The 25,308-nt window shown below is 36.6% G+C and overlaps 1 protein-coding gene across 3 annotated transcripts; it reads left to right on the forward strand.

Moving 5' to 3' along the window:
• The first annotated feature begins 4,541 nt into the window (after nucleotides 1-4,541).
• LOC137093303 (uncharacterized) lies at nucleotides 4,542-13,462 on the forward strand. 3 transcript variants are annotated; one of them, XM_067458160.1, is made up of 13 exons: nucleotides 4,542-4,564; nucleotides 5,940-6,703; nucleotides 6,776-6,897; nucleotides 7,067-7,149; nucleotides 7,745-7,789; nucleotides 8,339-8,439; nucleotides 8,675-8,895; nucleotides 9,283-9,336; nucleotides 9,538-10,495; nucleotides 10,580-10,758; nucleotides 11,466-11,638; nucleotides 11,806-12,020; nucleotides 12,924-13,462. In XM_067458160.1, the coding sequence occupies exons 1-13, from the start codon at nucleotides 4,545-4,547 to the stop codon at nucleotides 13,169-13,171; spliced, it is 3,183 nt and encodes a 1,060-aa protein (XP_067314261.1). In that variant the 5' UTR covers nucleotides 4,542-4,544; the 3' UTR covers nucleotides 13,172-13,462. The 3 variants fall into 3 exon arrangements, with proteins under 3 accessions (XP_067314261.1, XP_067314244.1, XP_067314252.1); XM_067458143.1 differs by having other exon boundaries at nucleotides 5,940-6,897; XM_067458151.1 differs by having other exon boundaries at nucleotides 5,940-6,897; nucleotides 9,283-9,327.
• Nucleotides 13,463-25,308: the final 11,846 nt, after the last annotated feature.

A 25,308-nucleotide genomic window follows, 5' to 3' on the forward strand; every position in this document is an offset into this window, starting at 1 on the left:
CGTTGTTTGTGTTTGTGTGTGTGTGTGTGTGTGTGTGTGTGTGTGTGTGTGTGTGTGTGTGTGTGTGTGTGTGTGTGTGTGATTGAGAGTTTTTGCCATGTTGAGAATGTTGTACAGGATCAGCCCTTCATTTGTGTGTATGATAGATATACATTGCATTGGATTTAATTTAATTTAATTTTTTTTTACAAAAAAACATCAAGAATGCTCTAAATTACAGTTTTTCCAAATTCATTCCTATGGGTGGTCATTTTTGTCCACCAACGAACAATTAAGGAGTTTTTTTTTTCACCCACTTAACATTGCAGCATCGAGTGTGTTTTTTTTTTGTGCGTGTTCAGGTGGCAAACTTAGGAAAAGTAGCCAAGTCTTGTACCGCTCAGATCAAGGGAAGTATTTTAAAAAATTAATTAAAATAATTTTGCCCACATTTGTCCCCAATAGGGTATTAGGGGGAAAATTTAAATTTGCCTTTGCGTCTAGGTAGCTTTCGCGTCTTTCACGACCAATTGTAAATAACTTTTGCACGCCCAATTGACCAATGAAATCGGCTGCAGGGTGAGGTCTCCTCCTACCTGCACCAATTCCGCTCACTGAATGACATAAGATTTTTGTTGGCGAAATCAATCAAAATGAACCCATCAGGGTAAGTCTTCAGTTACTTGTTTAATTTGGCGAAATAATTCGATATTATCTGATGGGAATAGCCTATTCCTAATATTCACTTTTCAAGTAGGCTACTTGTTATGAGTGATCCCTATGGCTGAAATGCTTGAACAGCTTGAAAAAAAAAACATAAAAGGTCCACAGCTCTCAAGTTTAGTTGGGTGTGTGTGTGTGTGTGTGTGTGTGTGTTCTTGTACTATTATTATTTTAATAATTTTTGCCCTGTCGTTTCTTTATTCTTCTTTTCTCTTATTAGTTCTCGTTTTGTCTGATTTTTTTCACCAGTTTGCTTTAGTTGTTGCTGATTGTGTTCTCCTGAATTATCTTTTTTGATTCTGTCAAAAAGTATAGAAGCTGTTTTTTTAGGATTACATCCCTCTTCCTTTGTCTGTCAGCTGTGATAACAGCTAGCTGCCTAAGATTGCAATAAGTTGTTTTTTTGCATGTGTTTGTGACAAATTTAACATTTGCAAAAAGCAGTGATGCTGCCTTGTCTTTTCAGAGATGAGCGGCAGCTGCCCCAAGAATTTTTGGAAGAGATCTCCAACACATTACTTGACCTGAGCTGTAGATTGGCATCCGTTCATGAGGATATGGATTATGTATATATACGAATTGAACAAATTCTTCATGTACTGTCCAGGTTCTCTGAAACAACTCTAATGCCCAGTCCAGAAGTTTTGCAGAATCTGGTGTCTGCATTGGATATACTTGATAGTTGTCAGTGCAAAGATTTAAATGGTTATCAAGCACCAATCATCCGATTAGGAAAAACAGGACGTCCACGTTTTGACATAACAAAGGAGCGCCTTGAATTCCTGCTTGAATTGCACTTCACTGTCCCAGAAATTGCAAGACTTTTGGATGTGAGTGTCAGAACAATTAAAAGAAGAATGAGAGACTTTAAATTATCAGTTAAGCAGAGTTTTACTGACATTAGTGAGGAGGATCTACAACGAATTGTGGCAGACTTCCTTGCAACCACTCCAAACTCTGGCTACAGAATGGTCTCTGGATATTTGAGGAGCATTGGCATAAGGTATGGCAAATAAAATGCTTACTATATTGTACTCCAAAATTATGTTCTTAACAAAAAACTTGCATTATCATATGTATAGAATCTATCTTCAGTTCAATATCCTGAACTATACTTCAAAAGAAGAACATTTGCCATGCATTTAGTGTTGTCTCCCCCCCCCCATACCCCACCACCAAGGATCACTCAGCAAAGAGTCCGAGCTACTCTCCGATCCTGCGATCCAATCGGAAGTGTATTACGAGGCCTTGAAGTGATGCTCATACCCAGAAGACCCTACTCCGTTCCCTCGCCACTGTCTCTTTGGCACATAGATGGAAACCACAAGCTTGTGAGGCAAGTTTTTGTTTACTTCATAATATTCAATAGTGTAAAGAACTTCAAATTCAACAAAATCCACCAATAGAAAAAAACAAATCACTGTTTAGCCATACATCATGGAGACAATACTTTTTTTTTTAACAAGAGTCTTACAGACTTACAGTATTGAAATTAAATTGAGTAATCTAATGAATAGATGGCAAAATTTGTGATGCAGTGTATTTTATGACGGTACATATCTTTTTAATAGTAGTACATTAGTTGATCTCGTTTCCTTTTCCATCCATTAAAAACAAACATTGTTTCAAAAGAAATTTGTTTTATAATGTATTGTACCATCACCATACTTGGAAGACATTTATTTAGTGAAACATTGACATTTTTTTTATGTAATTGTGCAATTATTTTATTTAATTGTATTTAATTGTGCAATTTAACTGTGATCAGTATGCAAATGGTTATACATATTTTGTTTAAGCTATGTGTAACAAAAATAAAATGTAAATTAACCATTTAATTGTTTTAGTTTTCCTTTTAATAATGTTTACACAGTTACACACTATAATTTAGAAATTAATGGAAGTTGACATGTAATCCATACTCAGAATTTGTCCTGCTTTTAACCCATCCAAGTTAGTACACACACACACACACACACACACACACACACACATTCACTGCGGTGCGCAGTGTTAGAGTTAGATGTTTTGCTCAAAGGCACCTCAGTCATTTCCTGTTGGTACTGAGAATTGAACCCACGACCTTTCAGTTACAAGTCCGACTCTCTAACCACAGTCAATGTATTTTATAAATTTAAATTTGGTGTATATATTGTATACATTTAATGTACACTATATTAAATGCATGTATACAGTATTCATCTATACTTTCCAAGATGCACTTATTTGTAGCAATCCTATCGCATGTGTTCTGTTGGAATAATTGTAGTTTTGCTGTTATTTTAGATGGCGAATAATTGTCCACGGAGGAATTGATGGGTATAGCAGGAAAATCATGTATCTTCAAGTGAATACTAACAACAAAGCCTCAACGGTGCTTCAGTGTTTTTTGGAGGCTGTACAGAGTCATGGATTGCCTGTTCGTGTCCGAAGTGACAAGGGTGGTGAAAATGTTGATGTGGCTCGTTTCATGTTGGAACATCCCTTAAGGGGACCAGGTATTCCAAATGTCAATTTTTTTAATTTACAGGCTCATTCCCTGTACTTAACAGGTGCATGCTATAAAAATGCAACGAGCTATTGATATTCATCATGTTGTTTTTTTCTACATTATTAACACAACCAACATTGCACCTTTAATTCTTCTTCTTTACTTGGCAGAAAAAAGGAGCATGATCACAGGCAGAAGTGTGCACAATCAACGAATTGAGCGATTATGGCGTGACTTGTGGTGCTCAGTTCTCAGCAACTATTATGCAGCCTTCCATCATCTTGAGGACTCTGGCTTTCTAGATCCCAACAATGACCTGCACATCTTGTGTCTAGAGTTTGTCATGATTCCCAGGATAAATGCACACCTAAATATTTTCAGAAGCACATGGGATCGACACCCTCTTTCTTCACAAGGCCACAAATCTCCTCAGCAACTGTGGATTTCAGGGCAAATTTCAAGTACAGAGACATTGTGTGATCAGGTGGAGTAAGCCTTAATAGTTGGGTATTTCTGTATTGAATTCACATTTTATTAAATACCCTTTTCCAATCCTTATTTTTTCCCCCTCTGTTACTTCAGTTGGAATCTGATCAGTTGGGCATTGACTGGGATGGACCTGTCGTGACTGAGATTGACGAAGCATCAACCGTTTCTGTTCCAGAACCCCCTTCTTTACTTAGGGAGGTGGTTGTGGCCAAATTACAGGACTGTATTGACCCTTTCATGTACAGTAACACATTTGGCATGGAGGTTTACAAGGAAGCTGTGAGAGTTGCCTCTGCTTGCACATTGGATTGATTTTGTCTAATTGATTGATGTATTATTAATAGTACATCAATTATAATAATGTAATATTATTATAATTGATGTACTATAATTACAGGCAAGTAACTGTAATTAGTTTGTGCTGTAAATGTGTACAGAGACAGATGTATGCTTACTGTTTTATTCTCTTCTCTGTTCTCTGTTTTATTGCTGCTTGAGCCATTTAGAGAAGCAACCCCTTTTCAGTGGTGATAGTCAGAATAACATTCATTTTGTTTTCTTTGCTTAAAATGTTTGTCTTAACTCTTTGTAATATCTGGCATTAGCAACTACATGTCATGTAGCTATATATCTTAAATAAATAAATACAATTGTTAATGGGTCAGAAGAATCATTTATAAAAAAATGTTTTATATAGCTTTAATTTAAATGAGCGGGTCTATTTTTTTTAACAAAGAGTAATCGACCAATTAGAAGCCTGAAAATTGCAGGAACCTTGGGAAGGCAAGGGTTGACGTTGAATGGGTATCTCAGGGTAGCCCGCCAATTTGATTAGAGCTGCGCGCGTCATTTCAGCGGTACAATGCAGAGCGGTCGATTTCCGTAAGTTGCAGTTATTTATTTATAGGGTAACGTTATATCTTAAATGCAGGAATGAAGTTGCATGCAGCCAAGCTGGATTTTATAAATAGTATACAAGTCCTAAAAGTAATCTAAATGGGTTTGAATGTTGCCCCGTTAAAATGTAGATTTTCCGGATACATGTGCATTTTAAGGTGTTTGAATGCCTATAACAATAATAGCTTAAATCTCTAAATCTAAAAATTATTTGTCGAATTGATATGAGCATTAAAGATCGGTGTCAGCAACTTGATTCTTTCCTGTATTTGGAGTTAACGTTAACGTTATCAGTCCAATTAATGGAATTTCTCAAAAATGACGGTCTATATATGACGGTCCTATTCAAATATTTCAACTAACAATGACAGTAGTGATACACCCCCGTGGCTGATATGTTGAAATATTCGAAAGATTTGAAGACCATACAATACTAGACTAACGTTACTACTACTACTAGGCTACTACTACTATACAATCCTAATAATAGGCCTATAGGTGCTTGTTAAATTGAGCTAATATTTTCTGTAATTAGCAAAGAACAAGGTGTTAAATAGGAATGCATTGTAAGGATAACGTTACCCACCAAAAAGGGGGAATTTGTACTTCTTTTTTTGTCGGTTGAAGCACGATTTAAAAAGAGAACAATTCTGGCGCACACTGTGGGTGGGGAGCTTTTCTCTATCGCGCTATTACACTGTTTATTTATGTATTTATTTAATTATTTGCATATTGTTGCCTCGAACTGTTGCGTAATATATTAGCACTCGCACAAAGTCTAATGCATTGTAAAGCAAGCTATCATTTAAAACATTAAGACAGCTCATTATACGAGAGAAAAAATATTTAAGATCTAACGTTAGCCAAATTTGGCTGCAGATGGTTAAACGATCATTTCGATATATTTTTCACGTCTCTGAGCACAAAAAATGACACGTGTCAGTTTTGATGATTCATTTAAATGTATAAAATGTTAGAATAATTAAAAAATGAGTATTCCTAAATGTGTGCAATTTATGTCGCCTAGTAATGAATACATAGCCCCGACATGGAGTGGATTAGAATAAGGTTAGAATAAAATACCCCATCAAAGTCAGCAAGAAGCTTTCTCTTGCCGACTGCAATGATTGTGTGTTTGTTTTGAGGGTTGTAAAAGCACATTTTATCTATATTTTTAAATGGGCATTCATTTAAAAAAAAAAATTATATAAAAATTATTTGTAAAATTGAGGGCTTGTTTATTGATGTTGGTACATGGAGAGTTTAATCCATTTTCCAAATAATAAAAAATATGTAACGAATTTTGAAAAACAACTAAGCTGATTAGCATTTCTAACGTGACTTATTTTTTGTATTACAGAGCAGAGCGTGAGCGATTACAAGCTGCTGAAATGCTTGTTAGAGCATCAGACCTGATCAGAGGACAACAAAATATATCATCATCATCCACATACATCCCGACTCAGTCTCATCCCCACACAAATTCTCTTAACCTAATTCCCCAGCAACAGCATCCATCAACTGCCGTTCTCACACAGACATCCACACTGTCTTCTAATCCAATCATCCAATCTTCAAATTCTGGACTGTTGGACACAAATACACTGTCACATAACCTTTTGCAAAATGGTCCAACAAATGCTAATTTGACACCCTCACAATCTTATTTATCATACTTTCCAATGCCACTGCAGACTTCAACACAGTCCACCATCCAAAGTTTTCAACCAACGTCGATTCCAACAGAACTGCATACAAATACACCCTTCATATCACAAAACAACCTGCAAAACAATGCAACACCAGCTACTATGACACCTCTGTCTTCAGTGACATATATGCCAAGACAATCTCACACATTTACTAGAAGGAGAACACAGACGGAGACTGTATTAAGAGGTCTCTTTAGCCCATACACAAAAACCCCAAACAGAAGTTCTTTTCAGTATACACAGACCTTCTGTTGTCTGGCTGAAGTGAACTGTAACTTGCCTCCTTCCCAGAAAGAACGTCAGATTTTGGCTTTATCTGGCCTAGGTTTGAAAAGGGTGGTTCTGGTGTGCACGGCTGGCACATTTGAGGAATTCAACACCCAGCTAACAAATGCATATCCTCTACTCAAAGGTGCACATGGCTTTAAATTATTGCGATGCACTCGAAGCCAAAACTTAATTGGCATACCCATCCCAAATTCAGGGTATTCCATACCTTATTTGAAGGGTCAGCGTGGCTTAAATAAAGCCACAGCCTACATTGCACCACTGCAAAACAACCTTCCTTTGCAATCCGCAATGGCAGAAACATCAACAGAAGATACAGTAAGATTAATGTTTTAAGTGACAAATCAATACACCTATATTGAGTAGAAAGACATTCTGAATAGTAGAAAAATTATAAATTACATATGAAGTTGTAGTAGTTAATTGTTAATGTCAAAAATGATTAACAGCATTGTATAATTTGTTGTTGTGTGCTGTTTTTGTAAAGGATGTTGTAAAGGAAGTCTGCCAAGAGTGCTCTGGAGTAGTTCCCCTTTTTGACCTGGAGAAACACATTCAACAGTGCAAAAGGTACCAATAAGAAACTTAATTGCTTTCACCCGCCTTGTGTCTTTTTTAATTATAATATGATGTCATTACGCTGGTGTATTGACGCCAACCAATCGCTGCTTTACTGATCGTGGTTTAGAGTAACAATCCATCTGCCATCTTCAGGGAACACAAGAGCGTGTAGTAATCTTAAATCATTTTATCCAGATATTTTAATCCAATCTGCAAATTAATTTGAAGAACCAAATTATCCAGAGATCAGTTATCACGATTAAAAGATCTGGGTTCTGTCAAATCATCTCAGATTAAGAGAGGTATGAAGAACAGACCCCTGGAGGCACCCCTGCCCTGCACATTTTGTATGTCTCCCTTATCAGACACACTCAATTTTCTTGCAGTCTCTATAAAAAACTGATGAGTTAAATCAGGTGTGATAAAGGATGGAGACACAAAAAGCATAAGGCCGGGATGCCTCTAGAACAGGTTTAAAAAGCACTGGTGTAGCAGGGTGTTTCATGATGTTAGCTTGATTTTAACCCAGAAACGTGTTTAGATGCAATAAGAAAAATGACTGGGTTGAGCATTCTACATAAAACCATGTTTTGTTTTTTTCCAGGTCCAAAGGGCAAGATCAGCTAACAGAAATGCACCAGAGTACTTCGTGAGTCTTGATTCTTTATTGTCTGTTTTTGTAATGCATTTAGTAATGACGTATGCATGCATGCAAATATACTAAAATATATTCGAGGTGCTAGTTAGAAATGCCCATAAAAACGCATGTAGATTAAGTCAATTTACAGTGTACACTCCAGTAGACCTTTTTGGGTACTTTGTTACATTACAGCTTCAAAAGACCATTTTCACAGACTGATGACATGTCATCAGCATTGTATATCCTGCAGGTGTTTTTTTTTTTTTTTTTGTAGATACATTATATAAGTGTATAACACTACACGTTGCATTTTATTTTTTACAGACATTCACATGAGAAAAAATTACTGTCCGAATAGGGCTTATGACGACCTCCGCTTCTGAGAAACTCGGAAATGTGAAAAGGGTTTATAATTTGATGTCATGTATTGTGTGCTTCCTTGTTGTTGGATACTCTAGTCTGCCACTCAAACTGATAAGCAAACAGATCTGTATTGCTTTAACATGCAATATTTTAGGTTTTATAAACTCATGAAAATTGTAAACCTGTATTCCACAGCACCCCTCACCATGAAAACACTTCACAAATTCAACCATCTTGGTCCTTAAGAGCAGTGCTGGTGCATGACCCATTCATGGATGTGTACAATTCAAAAGATGGTAATTTCTTTTTAAAAACTTTAAACTTAACCATGTGGTTATATTTTCTGTAGTTTCAGGAATGTACTGTTTGAAGATGCCATTGATTTAAACTGTAAATAGTTAGAATAATGGTGAAATAAGTACTTAATGTATTAAAGATTTGTGATGTCATGAGTTTTTTATTTTATTTATTTTTGCTTTAAATCAGAGTTCGCAATTACTGATCTGGCTATGTTTTAATTTCCCCCCTCAGCAAATAAAATGCGACGCATTACGGTTCCCCTGGCACTAAATGCTCAGCAATTTGAAGAGTTTCTTCAAGAAGAGTTTCCACTACTTCGTGGAAACAGTTTTGAACTCTGCAGAATGGACAAGACCAGAAGGCTGCATGTTTTGACCTGCCCAATCAAGACACCTTCTGCAATAAGGGCTCTTGGTGAACTTGGGCGATCTGCTCTGTATATCAGACCACAGGTAAATGCATTTTTATTGGGGACACAAACATTCATTTTAGAGTGATTTTATAATTAATAAAAAACATGTCAATGTTTTCCCTCAACTATGTTTTGGGAAGCACATCTTTTTTTTCTTTTTCTTGCATCAACAGTGACAATAATTACAACAGCTATACAAATGTTCAAAAAAAAATAAGTAATATTGAAGATTGTTATAGGACTTTAACATTACTTGTAAAAATAAATGCATTACTTTCTACCAGTATGACTACTACTAAGTCAATTGTCTCTCCTGATGGCAAGTACACTAGTGTATATCTTATCTTTATCTACCTAGTTTATGATATACTGATCAAATAACATTATATTATAACACATTTTATAATTGTTTTTTTCTTTGTTTCAGAGGGACAATGAGATGACGTGTTTGGACCCAGATGAACTTTCAGAGGTGAACAATGTACAGAAAATATGAATATTCCATTGTACAATTCTGCATGTACTACACAAAATTTGTTATCATAAACGGTACACTGCATTAGATTATCCCTCCTTATAATGCTCCTGATTTGTACCACAATTATCTATATTGCTTGTTTTATCTAATAACACACACTCAGTTAATCTCAAATCCATTACTTTTAACTCTTTGTTGTCACAGGATATAGATACTGAGAGTACGTCATCTGAACAATCAGAGAATATGGAGCACAAAAACTATTCATCTGATTCATCCGATTCACCAGTGCCAGAAAGTAGCCCCGTCCTGTCCCAATTGGAGGAAGACTGTCCTCCTGTCCAATCGCCACTGTCAGAGAGTAGCCCTGCCCTGTCCCGATTGGAGGAAGACCGTCCTCCTGTCCAATCGCCACTGTCAGAGAGTAGCCCTGCCCTGTCCCGATTGGAGGAAGACCGTCCTCCTGTCCAATCGCCACTGTCAGAGAGTAGCCCTGCCCTGTCCCGTTTGGAGGAAGACCGTCCTCCTGTCCAATCATCGCCACTGTCAGAGAGTAACCCTGCCCTGTCCCGATTGGAGGAAGACCGTCCTCCTGTCCAATCGCCACTGTCAGAGAGTAGCCCTGCCCTGTCCCGATTGGAGGAAGACCGTCCTCCTGTACAATCACCACTGTCAGAGAGTAGCTCCATCCTGTCCCAATTGGAGGAAGACCGTCCTCCTGTCCAATCACCATGGTCAGAGAGTAGCTCCATCCTGTCCCAATTGGAGGAAGACCGTCCATCTGTCCATTCACCACTGTCAGAGAGTAGCCCTGCCCTGTCCCAATTTCCTGAAGGTCCTGAACCTGACTCTTCAACTGATATTAATGACCTGATAAAACAACTCCAGCAAAATGTCCAAAGAGAGCCACCTAGAGCAAACATTATTAATGTGTACAGGGAGGATGTGTTAGATTGTGCCATACGGGCTTTCCAGAGGCAGAGGTTTAATGCAGAGGCCCGCATTGATGTTGCCTTTGTTGATGTCCAAGGCAGAGGAGAAGGGTCAGTTGATGAGGGTGGTCCCAGACGTGAATTTCTGCGGCTTTTGATGCAGGAAATCCAACACTGCAAGATTTTTGAAGGGCCAGAGGAATCAAGGTCATTGGCACTTCTTGGTGATGGTAAGACAGTTTCACAGTCACTCTGTATTACTTCAGAATTTAGAAACATTTTTGTTAATGTGCAGTTTCATTTGTTCTTTATAGCTGTGCAAGAAGGGCTCTACAGAACAATAGGGAAAATGATTTCGGTGGCTGTGGTTCAGGGAGGGTTGCCCATAAACTTTTTTTCAGAGAGGCTGTACAGCCAGATCAGTGCCCTGCCGCCACCCAACTTTACCTTAGAGGAAGTTGCTGACCATGACATCCGGAATCAGTTGGAGAAAGTAAGTACTTATGTTTGAGATTACATCATCCACAGTTTATCCATTTTGATCACAAGAAACCATTGAACTTAGCATATCTGAGAGAGCACACTCAGCCACCTATTGCATCATCAGCCCATTTCACAATGTGGTTTCTTGACCTCCACAGAGTATGTGTGGAGTATGTACCAAAGACCTTGAAATACCACAGAGGATGTATTAAATTGGACATTAGGTACTTGATATTAGAGATACTACTTTAAGGAAAGCCAAATCTTTCTTTTAACGTTGTCACAGTAGGACACATAGCAGTGGCAAATAATGATTTTGCTTGACTACGCTAACTATGTTACTAATGTAACAAAAAACATGTTCCTGTTCATCTAAAATTCAGACTCTGCCTTCTGAAATATCAGCATAACATCGTAATATACATCATACACCTGCTATATTGCTAAATGTACCAGATTGTTCATATCAACAGAAAAAAGGTAAGAGAGCCAAATAAGCTGACTTCTCTTGAGACTCCACTGCGTCAGAACAGTCATAGTTAAGGATATGCTAAAGCTGTTTACTTGTAAATTTGCACATGGTTTGTCCTAAAGCATATTAAAGACACAAAAAACATTTAAAAACTGCATTTGTGGTCTTTAAAAAGCACTTTTCTGGGATAGATGATATGTTAAGCATACTTCTATCTAATATATTTTACAATGTTTGTGTTTCAGATCAACACCGCAGGATCTGTGGAGGAAGCCAGGGCAGCAATTTCTGCCTTTGCTGACACCCTAGGTGTTATGGGTGCCTTCAATTACATAAAAAATTTTGAAGAGCGGGATCAAGTAGTCAGGATTGCATTGAAGTTCTATCTCCAGGACAGACTTTCTCAGGCTATTACACAGTATGTTCAAATGTTTGTATTTTATTTAATTTGGAAATATTTACTTTAGGCAAATCAGCTTCAAAAGGGGAAACATTATATTTACATTAACTGAAGCGTTTACTATGGTATAATTTTTATTTTTTTATTTTTTTTAATCCTTGATTTTCTGTGCTGTCTTGCCCTAGGCTAAAGGAAGGTCTTATGACTTTGGGGGTCCTTGATCATATAGTTGCCAACCAAAAACAATTCAAACCCGTCTTCATTGCATCTGATGCACCACTCACTTCAGCTGACATGGCGCATCTGTTTAAGCCAATTTTCTCGCCAGTTGGAAGCAACAGGAGGAGGTCTGAGAACAGAACTCTTGCCTTCTGGAGAGATTGGCTGCTCGAGGTGGAAGGTAAGTGAAATGTTGAGATTTGCTGTATCTGAATGTTTTAAAAGTAAATGTCAGGGTTTACTAACCATCATCCCGGAGGCATGCCAACAGTACACCTTTTGAATTTCTCCCTTACATGATCCATCCATTTCAGGGATTGGACTTCATCTGAAATGAATTACTCTAAATAGGTTTTGAATAAGTATTTACTTCACCATCCTTAAAGTATTTTCTAAAGTAATTAACTACTAGTTTAGCCTGACGTGTTCATATTTAATTCTAGTCAGAATATGAGTCTGAAACTGCTCCATTGGGCTGTGATTATGAGGCGTGTTTCAACCGAACCAGGAAAGACATCAATTGGATAGACCAACAACCAATCAGAGCAACGAAGCGACGCATTACGTTAGTTGTCAAATGTCAACAGAACTCAACTGCACTGTGTTGCCAAGTCCGCGTTTTTTTCGCAGGTCATTTTCTATAATGGGGGTAACGCAGATATGACGCAATTGATAGGCGACTCCCTCAAACGCTATGCTGACACGTCCTGGGTCATTAGTTAAAATAGCAATTTTCTCACAATTTACAAATAGTTGGAAACATTTGGGATAATGTAAGAACTCAACTGAACAAAATATATAACACTGGCCTAGTGGTTTTTGGATATTTTACTGAAAAAATACTGCATAGTGCACCTTTAAGTGATTGAAGTATACATATACTACTAATGTTTTTGTCCATACAAACAAAATCCAGTTGCATGAAGCCTGTTTCAGTTTCTACCCAGGTAAGTTTGAGTTTAGTTTGAGCAAACTACTGGCTTGCGCCACATGGCTGACCTGCTCCCTGGTCATAAGGGTTTTCTACAATGGCAATAAAGAAAATTCTCAACATTGAATCTTTGTGTGTGTGTGTGTTTTATAGAAGGAAATGTTGGCAACGTGAAGCTGGAGGACATTTTAATCTTTGCCAGTGGAGCATCTAAAATCCCACTGGCGGGATTTCAGGAGAAACCAACTATCACATTCCTGGAACCAGGGTTAGGTCGAAGTCTTCCAACGGCCAACACCTGCTCAGTGAGCCTCAATTTACCAATGTGCACAACATTTAATGACTTTTCAGAAGGCATGGCATTAGCCATAGTTTGTGCCAAGACATTTGGCATTGCTTAATTCAACCAAAACTTTTTTTTCCCTCTTCATATACTATTGAGGCATGTTACTTTCCTTGATGTTATGTTGATGTTAATGTTTTTTCACATTATGGTCAATATGTCACTTTTTTTCTTTACTTCAGTGTTTCTGGCAACAGTCTTTCAAGGTTTTCATAAAATGTATACATTTGCAGATAATACATGTTGACCTTAAGACCCATTTTTGCATCTTTTGTTTTTTGAAGTGAATAAAGTCATTTGTTAGTAAATGTTCTGTTATGCTGAGAATAAGGGTTTTTGGGGTCACCTGTGGCTGAATTGTAGAGCACCTCCTAGTGCTCAAACTCAATTATAGGATATTCCAGAAACTAAAGCTACTACACTTGATTAAATATTGTTAATGAAAGTGTTATAACATAATTATACAATTAAAATTATTTTATTAATTTAAAGTTATGTATTTATTTTATATTGGTCAGAAATGGTAAACTACAGCAATTAAAATAAGAAAAGGCTGTCAAAAGCAAATATTGGGAATTGTCAAAGTTATGGTTTAAAGACACAAATTATATTTTGTTTGCGTTAGATCAATATTAAATGTGATCAATATAAACATTAGTTAATAGCTACATTTTGTTTAACATTTACAGTTCCTGTAGTCTTTACAGTTAACCTTACATTTAAGGCAGTGACTTTAAATAAGTTATCATAACCGCTAGAATCTGATATTTCATAGTTGGCTCTGGATGTTTTTAATGAGGTTATGAAACGTAAACGTGTTTAAGCTGATTTCTAAGTAAGATCTTAAAAGAAGCTAAGAACATCACTTTTTTTGCATTTGCAGAGATTTCTAAAGATCAGTGAAAAATATAATCCTCCTGAGATTCAGACATGTCTGATCTCTAGAAGAAGCGTACAAATTTTTATATTAATCTGAGACTACTCGTTTGTAGGGAAGGCTTACACTCTTAAGGGTACTGTGGGCTTTGTGTGTCAATTTGTGTAATATGAATCATGGTTAAAATATTTTATGTAGGCTACATAATTCATAGCCCATGATTTTTATATTTGGGCAAAGCAGTTTTCGCTGCATTTGAATATCTATCTGTATACCATTACAGAAGGAGCTAATGTTTCAAACACCAGACTCCCCTATTTTACATAATAATGTATTTGTATTTCCGCATATTTTGTTTATATGCAAGCTACATCATTTTTATGTAATTGTTTGCGTTTTTAAAATGCATTTATGGTATGGCATTAATATTCAGATTATTCAATCAACACATTATTTTCATACAACAATTTTTTTTGTTTGTTATATATCTACTTATTTCTATATTTCTACTAGTCTACTTCCTTCTGATATACCCTCTGCTGACTCCGCTGACTCGTGGGCGGGTCAAACAGTAAGTTAACAAGCTCAGTGGATCAAACATGCATTTTCACTGTCTCTCACCTTTTAATCATTGGAATACAATTCAATTAATTAATTTAAATTTATACATATTTTAACACTCATTTATATAGTAAATTAGACCTACATGTTTTGTTTAGTTGTCCATCATGGAAGAACCGTGGGAAAAAATATCTAGAAACTAAAGAAAATTTTAAAAGAATGTATACTATATCTGGCATCTAGCCTATATCAGCACGATTTCTAATATTAAAATAAGCCTATACAAATTTACAGACTAGGATTAAGTCTTTATGTACATTAACAAGGATTTATGTTAACAAGTATGCATTCTAAACATTTGCTACACTTTATGCCCCTAGGACAGAATTCCATTATAGATAAAAACATTTTATTTAAATTTATGAATGAAGACTAGTTACTTCCTGAGTTTTTGAACGAATCTCTTGAATGACATCAAATACGTTTTATCAGTCACTGGTCGACACCTAGTGGAATAATAAAAAAGAATCTTTAAAAGGCAATTTATCCTACTCATTTTGATCACGGCATGTAACATAATTTATATCCAGGTTCCTGACCATAAACTTTTATTCCAATATTTTCATTATCATTTGATGTTTGCCATATTTTAAAAGTTCAAAGAAGACTTGAAATACTGGACATATTGATGGCGTGTCTATTGACTGGACATATCTACATCATGATGGCGCCGCGGATGGCCGCCTCGGTGTGGAGCTCCTCTGGTGTTGTTTTTCTTTGTTCTGCGCTTAGTCTTCATATTTTTATTCTTAGAATTTTTTATTACCGTGTTGTATTGTATTGTTTATGTGCACTGGAAGCTTCAGCACCAAAAAAAATTCCTTGTGTGTGAAAGCACACTTGGCAATAAAGCTCTTTCTGATTCTGATTCTGATATTGGATGGAATATGTCTTATTTGTACCAGACCTCAAAATGAAGGTCTAAACCCGCTCCAGCTTCTTTTTTAGGTGAAGAAATTGATATTGCAATATTTCGAACTTGTAAGTTGTGTTTTAGGCCTAGCCTAGCCTATATATTAAAACATGCATACAAAATAGGCTAAACAAACTGATAAAATGGATGCAATTTAAGCTTTTATTTCAAGAAATAGACAAATATCAAGACTGACTGAATATTAATACAATTAATAAATTATCATAATCTTTCACAAATAAACATCATAAATGCTAAAGTGGAAATGATTTAAAATGTTCTTGTTTTACATTTAGGCATTTTCAGCTGATTCTGTTAAACTGGCCATAGCCTACACTAATCAAGGTTCGTTGATTTAAACAATGAGCCCAAACTAAATTATTGATCAGTTTCATTAAATCACACGTTCCAACATGTGCTTACGTGTTGTTAACGCGTACCCATGGCGACCGGTCGGGAGTGCCGGTAACCGAACGTCTTCCCAACGTGTTGTTTTCGCGTTAAGACACGTTGAAACATGTTTTTTTCTCTTTTTTTATTTTACCTTAATTTAACGTTCTTATACTTCGATTGTATCCTCTAACTAGTCATCTTCTGATTACAGCAATTGCTGATTTAAAAATGTATGTAGTGTAGGCCTATTAATTTAATGCAGAGGCTTTTAACAAAACAGGCAAGATTTTCCTAATTCGGAAAAGCACGAGATATATATTTTTTCTCCATCGGCCATTAAAACGAAAGGTTCAGGAATATATCTAATTTCGGAATGTGTTTTATTAATTTAAACACTGATGCCGTAAACAAAATGAGTAGCTAAATTACCTTTGAATGTAATGTTACGCTTTAAATAAAGATTCTATTACAACTTCATTCCACTAGGTGTCGACCAGTAACGCTCATTGTATCATTCATTCAAGATTCTTCATATATATATATATTATTTTATACTGTTTATTTGAATATGTTGTGGTCAGAGGGGGAACTGATTGGGGTGGTTGATTGTGTTGAAGAGTTTTTGTATGTGTGAGTGTGTAATTGTTATTTTGAGGACCCCCTCGAAAACGAGATGTTTCATCTCAAGGGGTTATCCTCTAATAAACTGTAGCCGATATATATATATATATATATATATATATATATATATATATATATATATATATATATATATATATATATATATATATATATATATATATATATAGATAGATAGATATATATATATAGGCTATGTATATGCAGAATAGGCTATTTAATGAATGATACAATGAGCGTTACTGGTCGACACAGTGGAATGATATTGTAGTAGAATCTTTTTAAATCTTTGTAATTCTATCTATATATAATATAATCTATATAATTTATAATAAACCTCAAATAACATAAATGTGATTTTTGTTGGCTATTAATGTTTTGTTTTCAGAATCATGTGAGAACCTTTATAATATAGGCTAATAATTAATTAATAAACAATTTATAATATATCTGGCATCTAGCCAATACATTATTAGCACTGTTTCTAATATTAAAATATACAATCTTACAGTCTAGGATGAAGTCTTTATGAACATTAACAATGATTTGAGACGATAATAACGCATTCTAGCCATATGCTGCAAACCACTGTATGCCCCTAGCACAGTAGCCTATTCAATGATCATGATACAATGATCATGCAGAATCATGATCCTCTGCAGAAGATACTAATTTATCAGAGTTCATTTTGATATCCAAAACCAGCAAGTCAGCGGAGTCAGCAGAGGGAATATCAGTAGGAATTAAGGAGACAAAATCATGGTACGAAATAATGTGTTTATTGAATAATCTTATTCAATATGTTACTACCATGAAAAGTCAATTGACAATTAATGACAGCATTGTCCCATGACATTGACCACTTAGAAAATAAAACTCTTTATCTTCTCACTTTTAACTCTTACTTCTTAAACAATAACAGACCATATAAATATATGTTTGACATTTTTTTAAAGAGCTAACGATTACATACAAAGTATATAGCGTACATATACATAAAATCATATGGAAAAATACAAAGACATTAATTAACAGTAGCCCACTCCATTTATGTAGAGTTAAAATAGGTGAGTCTGGTGTTTGAAACATTAGCTCCTTCTGTCATGGAATACAGGGAAAGTCATGATAGGCTTTTCAGTTAATCACTCAGAAAGACTTAAAATAGCCTACAGCATCTTTAAAGGCTTATCCAGGGAAGTACAGCAGGATCCAGGAAAGGAGTATTTTTTTATGAAAAAATATCAATTTAGCACTTGTAGTGTCCATTTAGAGTCTTACCACAACAGCTTGGTTACTTGCATGGTAAAAAAAGATCTAATTTTAAGACGTTGACGTCACGTCAGGTCGTCACGTGGGTCACCCGCTCAGTCAGACGCTCAATGTACAAGACGGTCGCATAGACGTTCGGTTAGACGTTCGATCGGTAGGTCGGTCGGTCGGATGTTTAATTTTGGCCCGGAGTACGCGCCATACGAGCGCCATACGAGCTGTGATTCGACTCACCCATGTCACGTGACTACCGCTAAACGAAGCACTGAAGTGTTTCATCAGGTGCGCCTGTCGAGACTGCTTTGATTAAAAGGGGCGGGAACAAACCACACAGTCACACATCTGAATGAACCTCATTCCCCACAGTTTAAAAGTGAAGTTAATCCATCTTCACCTCGTGGGTTTTTGTGAGAGGAGAGAGATTTTGTGAGATAAGTGAGATTTATTGTGCGCTATGGTTATATTTAGGCTAGATCTAAATGAGATAGGCTATATTGACTGATCAGTGACCGATAGGATAGATATAGGCTAGTAACACATTCATATAGGCTAAGTTAGAATTATATATATATAGAACTATATATATATATATATATATATATATATATATATATATATATATATATATATATATATATATATATATATATATATATATATATATAAGATATTCATAGGTGATATATATTTTTGTTTTATTTTATTCATTTATTTAATAGGGACCAAGCATATTCATGAAAATTGTTGTATAAAAATACACCATGTAAATATGCCAGAATTAGTAAAAATAACTACTTTTCATCTGCAGTCCCTATAGCAAAAATAACAAAGACAGCCAACAATCATACAACATCATTCACCAAAAAACGAAACAAAAAATTACACAAATGGCAAGACATTGTTCATTCACCTCTATACTACATTCAGATTTACAGTGTAAGTGTACATGTGCTATTGATAAATGTATGACAGTTAAATATGAGAACACCTCTGGTTTTCAAGAAGCCACTGTTTTAAGTGAGTTTTAAAGGTGTTGAATGTAGGACATTCTCTTATTGAAAGGGGCAAGCTATTCCAGAGTTTACCACCTATTACTGACATAACGCTTCGCCCAAAAGTGGTGCGCCTAAATGGCATCACGCAGTCTCCTTTGACATCGGCCCGTGTATAACCTCCACTGTCAAGTCTTTGAAAAAAGCCATGCAGTGGAGGGGGAGCAAGATTATGTCACATTTTGTATACTAAACAATTGTACTTAAACGCCTAAAATTATCAAAGCTTAAAAATGTATGCTTCTCTAAAATATCGCAATGATGAAATGACAATGCTTTTTTAAATCAAAAACGAAATCTCGTACTACATCTGGTGTGGGAGCATTTCCATTTGGAAACACCACATAAAGTGAGATGGTTGTATTGTATTGACCCAGAATGCAGGATCCATTAACTTAATTTTCAGTAATTTTCACTCATTTGTATGTCATAATTCATATTTTTTAATAAAAAATGTTATGGAACAAATGACACATTGTGGCTTTATTTCTTTTAATAATCTTAATTTTTCAAAAAAAACAAAACAAAAAACCAAAGTTATTTACAATGAGGAGGCTACAGGTTACAAAACCAAGTAGTTGTGAGCCAGATGTTAAAAACGTTTTTGTTTTTTTACATGGTAGATCACAGTCAAGGTTATTTCAGATCAATACACGCCAGTGTCCACTAGATGGCGTCATGGAGACGAGTGTCGGGTGTTGTTTCGAAGCTTCGGCACATTTGCTTCAACTGTTTCAGTGCTTCACGAACTTGGAGAGGAGAGAACAGAAGTTTACCTGATTGTTCCTGCAATTCACTCTCGTGGTGTTTTTTCCCCTCTTTTCGTGGCCAGAAGGATAATTCCGCTTAATTTTATCATCAGTGTTTAACATTGATTGACGCGCTTTGACACGAGGGGGAGGCGGGGCCTTGAGGAAATTGCGGAGCCCTACGTAGATTGCGTAGTGTGCGTATAGGACTGTTCGGCTCTGGTCATATTTTCTTATCCTCATTAGGATCCTGGCAGCACTGTTCTGAATGTATTGTAATTTTTGTAGACTTTTGCCAGGAATCCCCAAAAGGAGAGCATTACATTGGTAATAAATATATGCTTAATTATACTTTTAAGAAATATGCTAAACACAAGTGCACTTTTATTATATTTCTAAAAAGTATACTAGAAGTACATTGGTAATAAATATATGCTTAATATCATATATTAGCTATAATACCTAACCCTAACCCTAACCCACACTTTTTTAGAAATATGCTAAGCACAAGCATACTTTTAGTGAAGTTTTAGTGTATTTATGCAATATACAGCTCTGGAAAAAATTAAGAGACCACTTAACATGGATTTCTCTTCATATTTTCTTAATAATAGTTATATAATGTAATATATTAAAAACTTATTGAACATATAATTTTTTTTTTTTTACAGTGTAGTGCCTTTATGGGTCTTGAGAGAGGAAATGACATTGGTGTCAATGAAGGCCTTTCTGAGCCATCGAATTTCAACACAAATATCTCCATTTGTGTTCTGAAGATGACCGGAGGTCATATGGGTGTCGAATGACATTAAGGTAAGTGATTAATTAGAGAATTTTAATTTTTGGGTGAACTAACCCTTTAACTCTTTCACTAAAAAAAAAATAAACAAAAAAATAAACAAACCCTGTTGAAAAAACTCATTTTTTCCCCACAAAATTCATTTACGCTTTTTCAACAAAGTCTAATTGAGTTGAAATTATTTGTTGTTGTATGAACTTAAATTAATTTAGTCAAGACTACAAAAAAAATCATGTTATTACAACTAGATATAGTAAAGAGGTGTAGAACTCATGCATATTTAGACTGGGAACTGTCAAAAAAATGTATTTTCTTTATTTATACAAACAATAATAGTCACAACAACACATGTTACACGTTAAGTGTAACATTTGTAGCATGCAAGTAATGATCACATATACATTTCTGTAATACATAATACATCACTGACACAGCTCATTGAGAACAGCACAACATAACCACAAGGTCTACACTCGACGATAATGTTAAAGGGATAGTTCACTTTAAAATGAAAATTCTGTCATCCTTTACTCACCCTCAAGTTGTTTCAAACCTGTACGCGTTTCTTTCTTCAGCTGAACACAAGGGAAGATTTTTTGAAGAATGTCAGTAACCTAACCGTTAACTGGAGCCATTGACTTCCATAGTATTTTTTTGTCCTACTATGGAAGTCAATGGCTCCAGTTAACGGTTAGGTTACTGACATTCTTCAAAAAATCTTCCCTTGTGTTCAGCTGAAGAAAGAAACTCGTACAGGTTTGAAACAACTTGAGGGTGAGTAAAGGATGACAGAATTTCCATTTTAAAGTGAACTATCCCTTTAACCTCATGAATCCATACAACATAACACAACTTTTAAATGTCAAATATAACTGTCAAATATAACATCAAACTTCAAACAAAAGAAAAGACAATGCTGAATAAGGTCGTAGTTTTTGCTATTTTTGGACCAAAATGTATTTTCAATGCTTCAAGAGATTCTAAGGGTGCGTTCACACTTGTAGTTCGGTTCGTTTGGTTAGTTTGGTCCGGACCAAAAAACAAAAACAAACATAATAGTCCTGGTCCGCTTAGCGTTCACACGGGCATTTTTAACAGCGAACCTAAAGTTACCGAACCAAAGGCACAGGGAGACGCTCACAACCTGATTGGTCGGTTTAAATGACGTAAGAGCTCGTTTACCGAACATTCAAAACAATGCTGTGTGCGGATTACACGCGCGGGCATTTTATGCGTGTACATATGGCATTATTTTTTACCAGAGAACTCATGAAGAGCTCATGAAATGTTCAAAACAACGCTGTGTGCTGGATTAAACGCGATCATTTTATGCGTGTACATGTGGCATTATTTTTACCCGCTGAGAACTCATGAAGAGCTCATAAAATGTTCAAAACATTCAAAACAGCAGCAGGATTCCCTCCGTTGTGCAGAACAGAGACGGCCGCTGTCGTCTGCACCTGCTAATAATGGGCAACACAGGAACTTTGATGAGAAGAGCCAGGTATGCTTTTTGTGTGTTTTAGCATTTTCGAAACATGCTCGTCTGACCAAATATTGATGATCGAGGCTCTTCCTCGTTGCTCCACGTTTGCCCTCTAATGTTAAAGTTACTCATTTTGGATACACCGATCTTTCCGCGTCGTCAAATCAGCTGCATTATGCGTCGCATCTTGTGACATTACGTCCGGTTTTTGGTCCGTTTACATGTCTTTGGTCCGTGTTGCGTTCATATATCAATCGAACCGCGTTTGGAAGTTCGTTTGGAAGCGGACCGAGACCCATCTTTTTAGCGGTCTCGGTCCGCTTGTTTGGTGCGCACCAGGGTTCGGATGGCAGCGTTCACATATGTTCAAATGAACCGCACTAACCGAGCAACCGCACCAGGGTTCGTTTTAATCGAACCAAACATGACAAGTGTGAACGCACCCTAATAAACTAACTGATGTCCCATATGGACTACTTTGATGATGTTTTTATTCCCTTTCTGGACATGGACAGTATAGTGTGCATACACTTAGATACGCTGTCGGACTAAATATAAAATATCTTAAACTGTGTTCTGAAGATGAACGGAGGTCTTACGGGTGTGGAACGACATTAGGGTGAGTCATTAATGACATCAATTTCATTTTTGAGTGAACTAACCCTTTAATATTTTGAATAACTGGAATAATATAGGCTAATGTTGTTGAACACGCATGTTTTTTTACAATTAAATACTGTGTCCATCATCTTGAGTGATCTTTAGGCTTTTTAAATGTGGGCCTTTTCGAGAAACTTTTTAAAGAAAATGTATTGAAAAGACTAAACAAGTGGATTTGGCGGTTGCAAAAAAAAATCAAACGTTCATGACCGAGGCACCGAGCTCGCCATTTTGATGGGTGACATGACACCAAAAAAGGGTAAGAATGACATTAAATATGAACTGTATAATCAACATAACACAGATTTTAAATGTCAAATATAGCTGTCAAATATAACACATTTCTCATCACTGACACTCAGCACAGTTCCAGCTCAATGAGAACAGCACAACATGACCACAAGGTCTACACCCCACGTTAATAATAACATCATGAATAGACACAACACAACTATTTAATATCAAATATAACTCATTTCTCATCACGGACACTCAGCACAGTTACAGCTCATTGAGAGCAGCACAGCATAACCACAAGGTCTACACTCCACGATAATAATAACATCATGAATAGACACAACACAACTTTTAAATATCAAATATAATACATTTCTCATCACTGACACTCAGCACAGTTACAGCTCAATGAGAACAGCACAACATGACCACAAGGTCTATTCCACGATAATGGTAACCTCATAAATCGACACAACATAACAACTTTTAAATGTCAAATATAGCTGTCAAATATAACATCAAACTTTAACAGGTCTTTAATACACTGTGAAAAATGACTCTGTGGGGTTGTAATTGTAACAAAAAAAATCGATATTTTCAACATAAATCTGTGTTTGGTAGTTTACTTAATATTTTCGCATTACTAACAATTGTAAATACTCAGCCCACACCTCTCTATTCAATAACAACTCATTTGAATACCATGCTATTACAATTACAATTCCCATTAAAAACCATCTTGTAGTCATTTACCGCCCCCCAGGTCAATTGGGCACCTTTGTTGAAGAACTGGATGTGCTGCTGTCCTCATTCCCAGAGGATGCAGCCCACTTGTAATCCTTGGTGATTTTAACATCCACCTGGACAAACCGTATAAATGCTACAGATTTTCACTCCCTCTAGCCTCATTCGATCTCAGATCATTACTTCATCACATTTAATCTACTTCTTACTACTCGTGCACCTCCACTCTCCGAATCAGTTCTTTTCAGACGAAACCTGCATTCTCTCTCTCCCTCTCGTCTCTCTTCTGCTGTGTCATCCTCTCTTCCGTCACCCACACAATTCTCCTCTATGGATGTCAACACTGCAACGGACACTATATGTTCTACTTTAACTTCTTGTCTAGATAGTATATGCCCTCTATCTTCTAGGACAGCTCGCTCTACTCCTTCTAACCCTTGGTTATCTGATGTTCTTCGTGAACACCGGAACAAACTTGGCGCAAATCTGACCCATCTGACCTGGTATCAATCTCTGCTCTCTTCCTTCTCAAATGATGTTCATGCAGCTAAATTGTCATATTTCCACAACAAAATCAACAGCACCTCAGACACACGCACACTTTTCAGAACTTTCAACTCTCTCCTCTGTCCCCCTCCACCACCTCTCTATCTGCAGACGATCTTGCCCATTTTTTCCACAGATAAAACCACAATCATCAGCAGACAGTTCCCACCTCCACACAAACATGATTTTAGATTAACCACATCTACAGCCAAACATGTTCTCTCCTCCTTCTCTAAACTCACTGAGGCTGAAGTATCTAAACTTCTCCTCTCCAGCCATCCCACTACCTGCCCTCTAGATCCCATCCCCTCACACCTTCTACAAGCCATCTCCCCTACATTCTTACCAGCACTCACACACATCATCAACACATAATCTTCCCTACCACATTCAAGCAGGCTCGGGTAACCCCACTGCTTTAAAAAAAACACATTAGACACATCACTTGTAGAGAACTACAGAGCGGTTTCTCTCCTACCATTCATAGCGAAAACAGTTGTTTTCAACTAGGTCTCATCTTTACTCTCACAGTCTAATCAGCTGAACATAAACCAGTCAGGTTTCAAAAAGGGCCACTCAACTGAGACGGCATTATTGTCAGTTACTGAAGCAGTCCTTGTTACATCAGTCCTTGTCCTTCTCGATCTGTCTGCTGCCTTTGACACTGTAAATCATCAGATTCTTCTGTCACCCCCTCTCATCACAGGGACACCACAGGAACTCCACTCCACTGGTTTGAGTCCTATCTCACAGGTAGATCTTTCAAGGTTGCCTGGAGAAGAGAGGTATCCAAAACACATCAACTGACCACGGGGGTTCCTCAGGGCTCAGTGCTTGGACCTCTCCTCTTCTCCATTTACACTACATCATTGGGACCCATCATTCAGGCACATGGCCTCTCATATCATTGTTATGCTGATGACACACAGCTCCACCTCTCATTTCAACCAGATGATCCGACAGTACATGCACGAATCTCAAGCTGTCTGGTGTATATCTCGGCATGGATGAAAAAACATCACCTGCAGCTCAACTTAGCAAAGACTGAACTACTCGTCTTCCCCGCTAATCCGACCCTACAACACGATTTTACCATCCAGCTAGGTTCATCTTTGATTACCCCTTCAGGGTCGGTCAGAAATCTTGGAGTAATCTTTGATGACCAGCCGTCCTTCAAAGACCACATCTCAAAGACAGCTCGATCATGCAG

Source organism: Pseudorasbora parva, chromosome 2 (assembly GCF_024679245.1).
Source record: "Pseudorasbora parva isolate DD20220531a chromosome 2, ASM2467924v1, whole genome shotgun sequence".
NCBI lineage: Eukaryota > Metazoa > Chordata > Actinopteri > Cypriniformes > Gobionidae > Pseudorasbora > Pseudorasbora parva.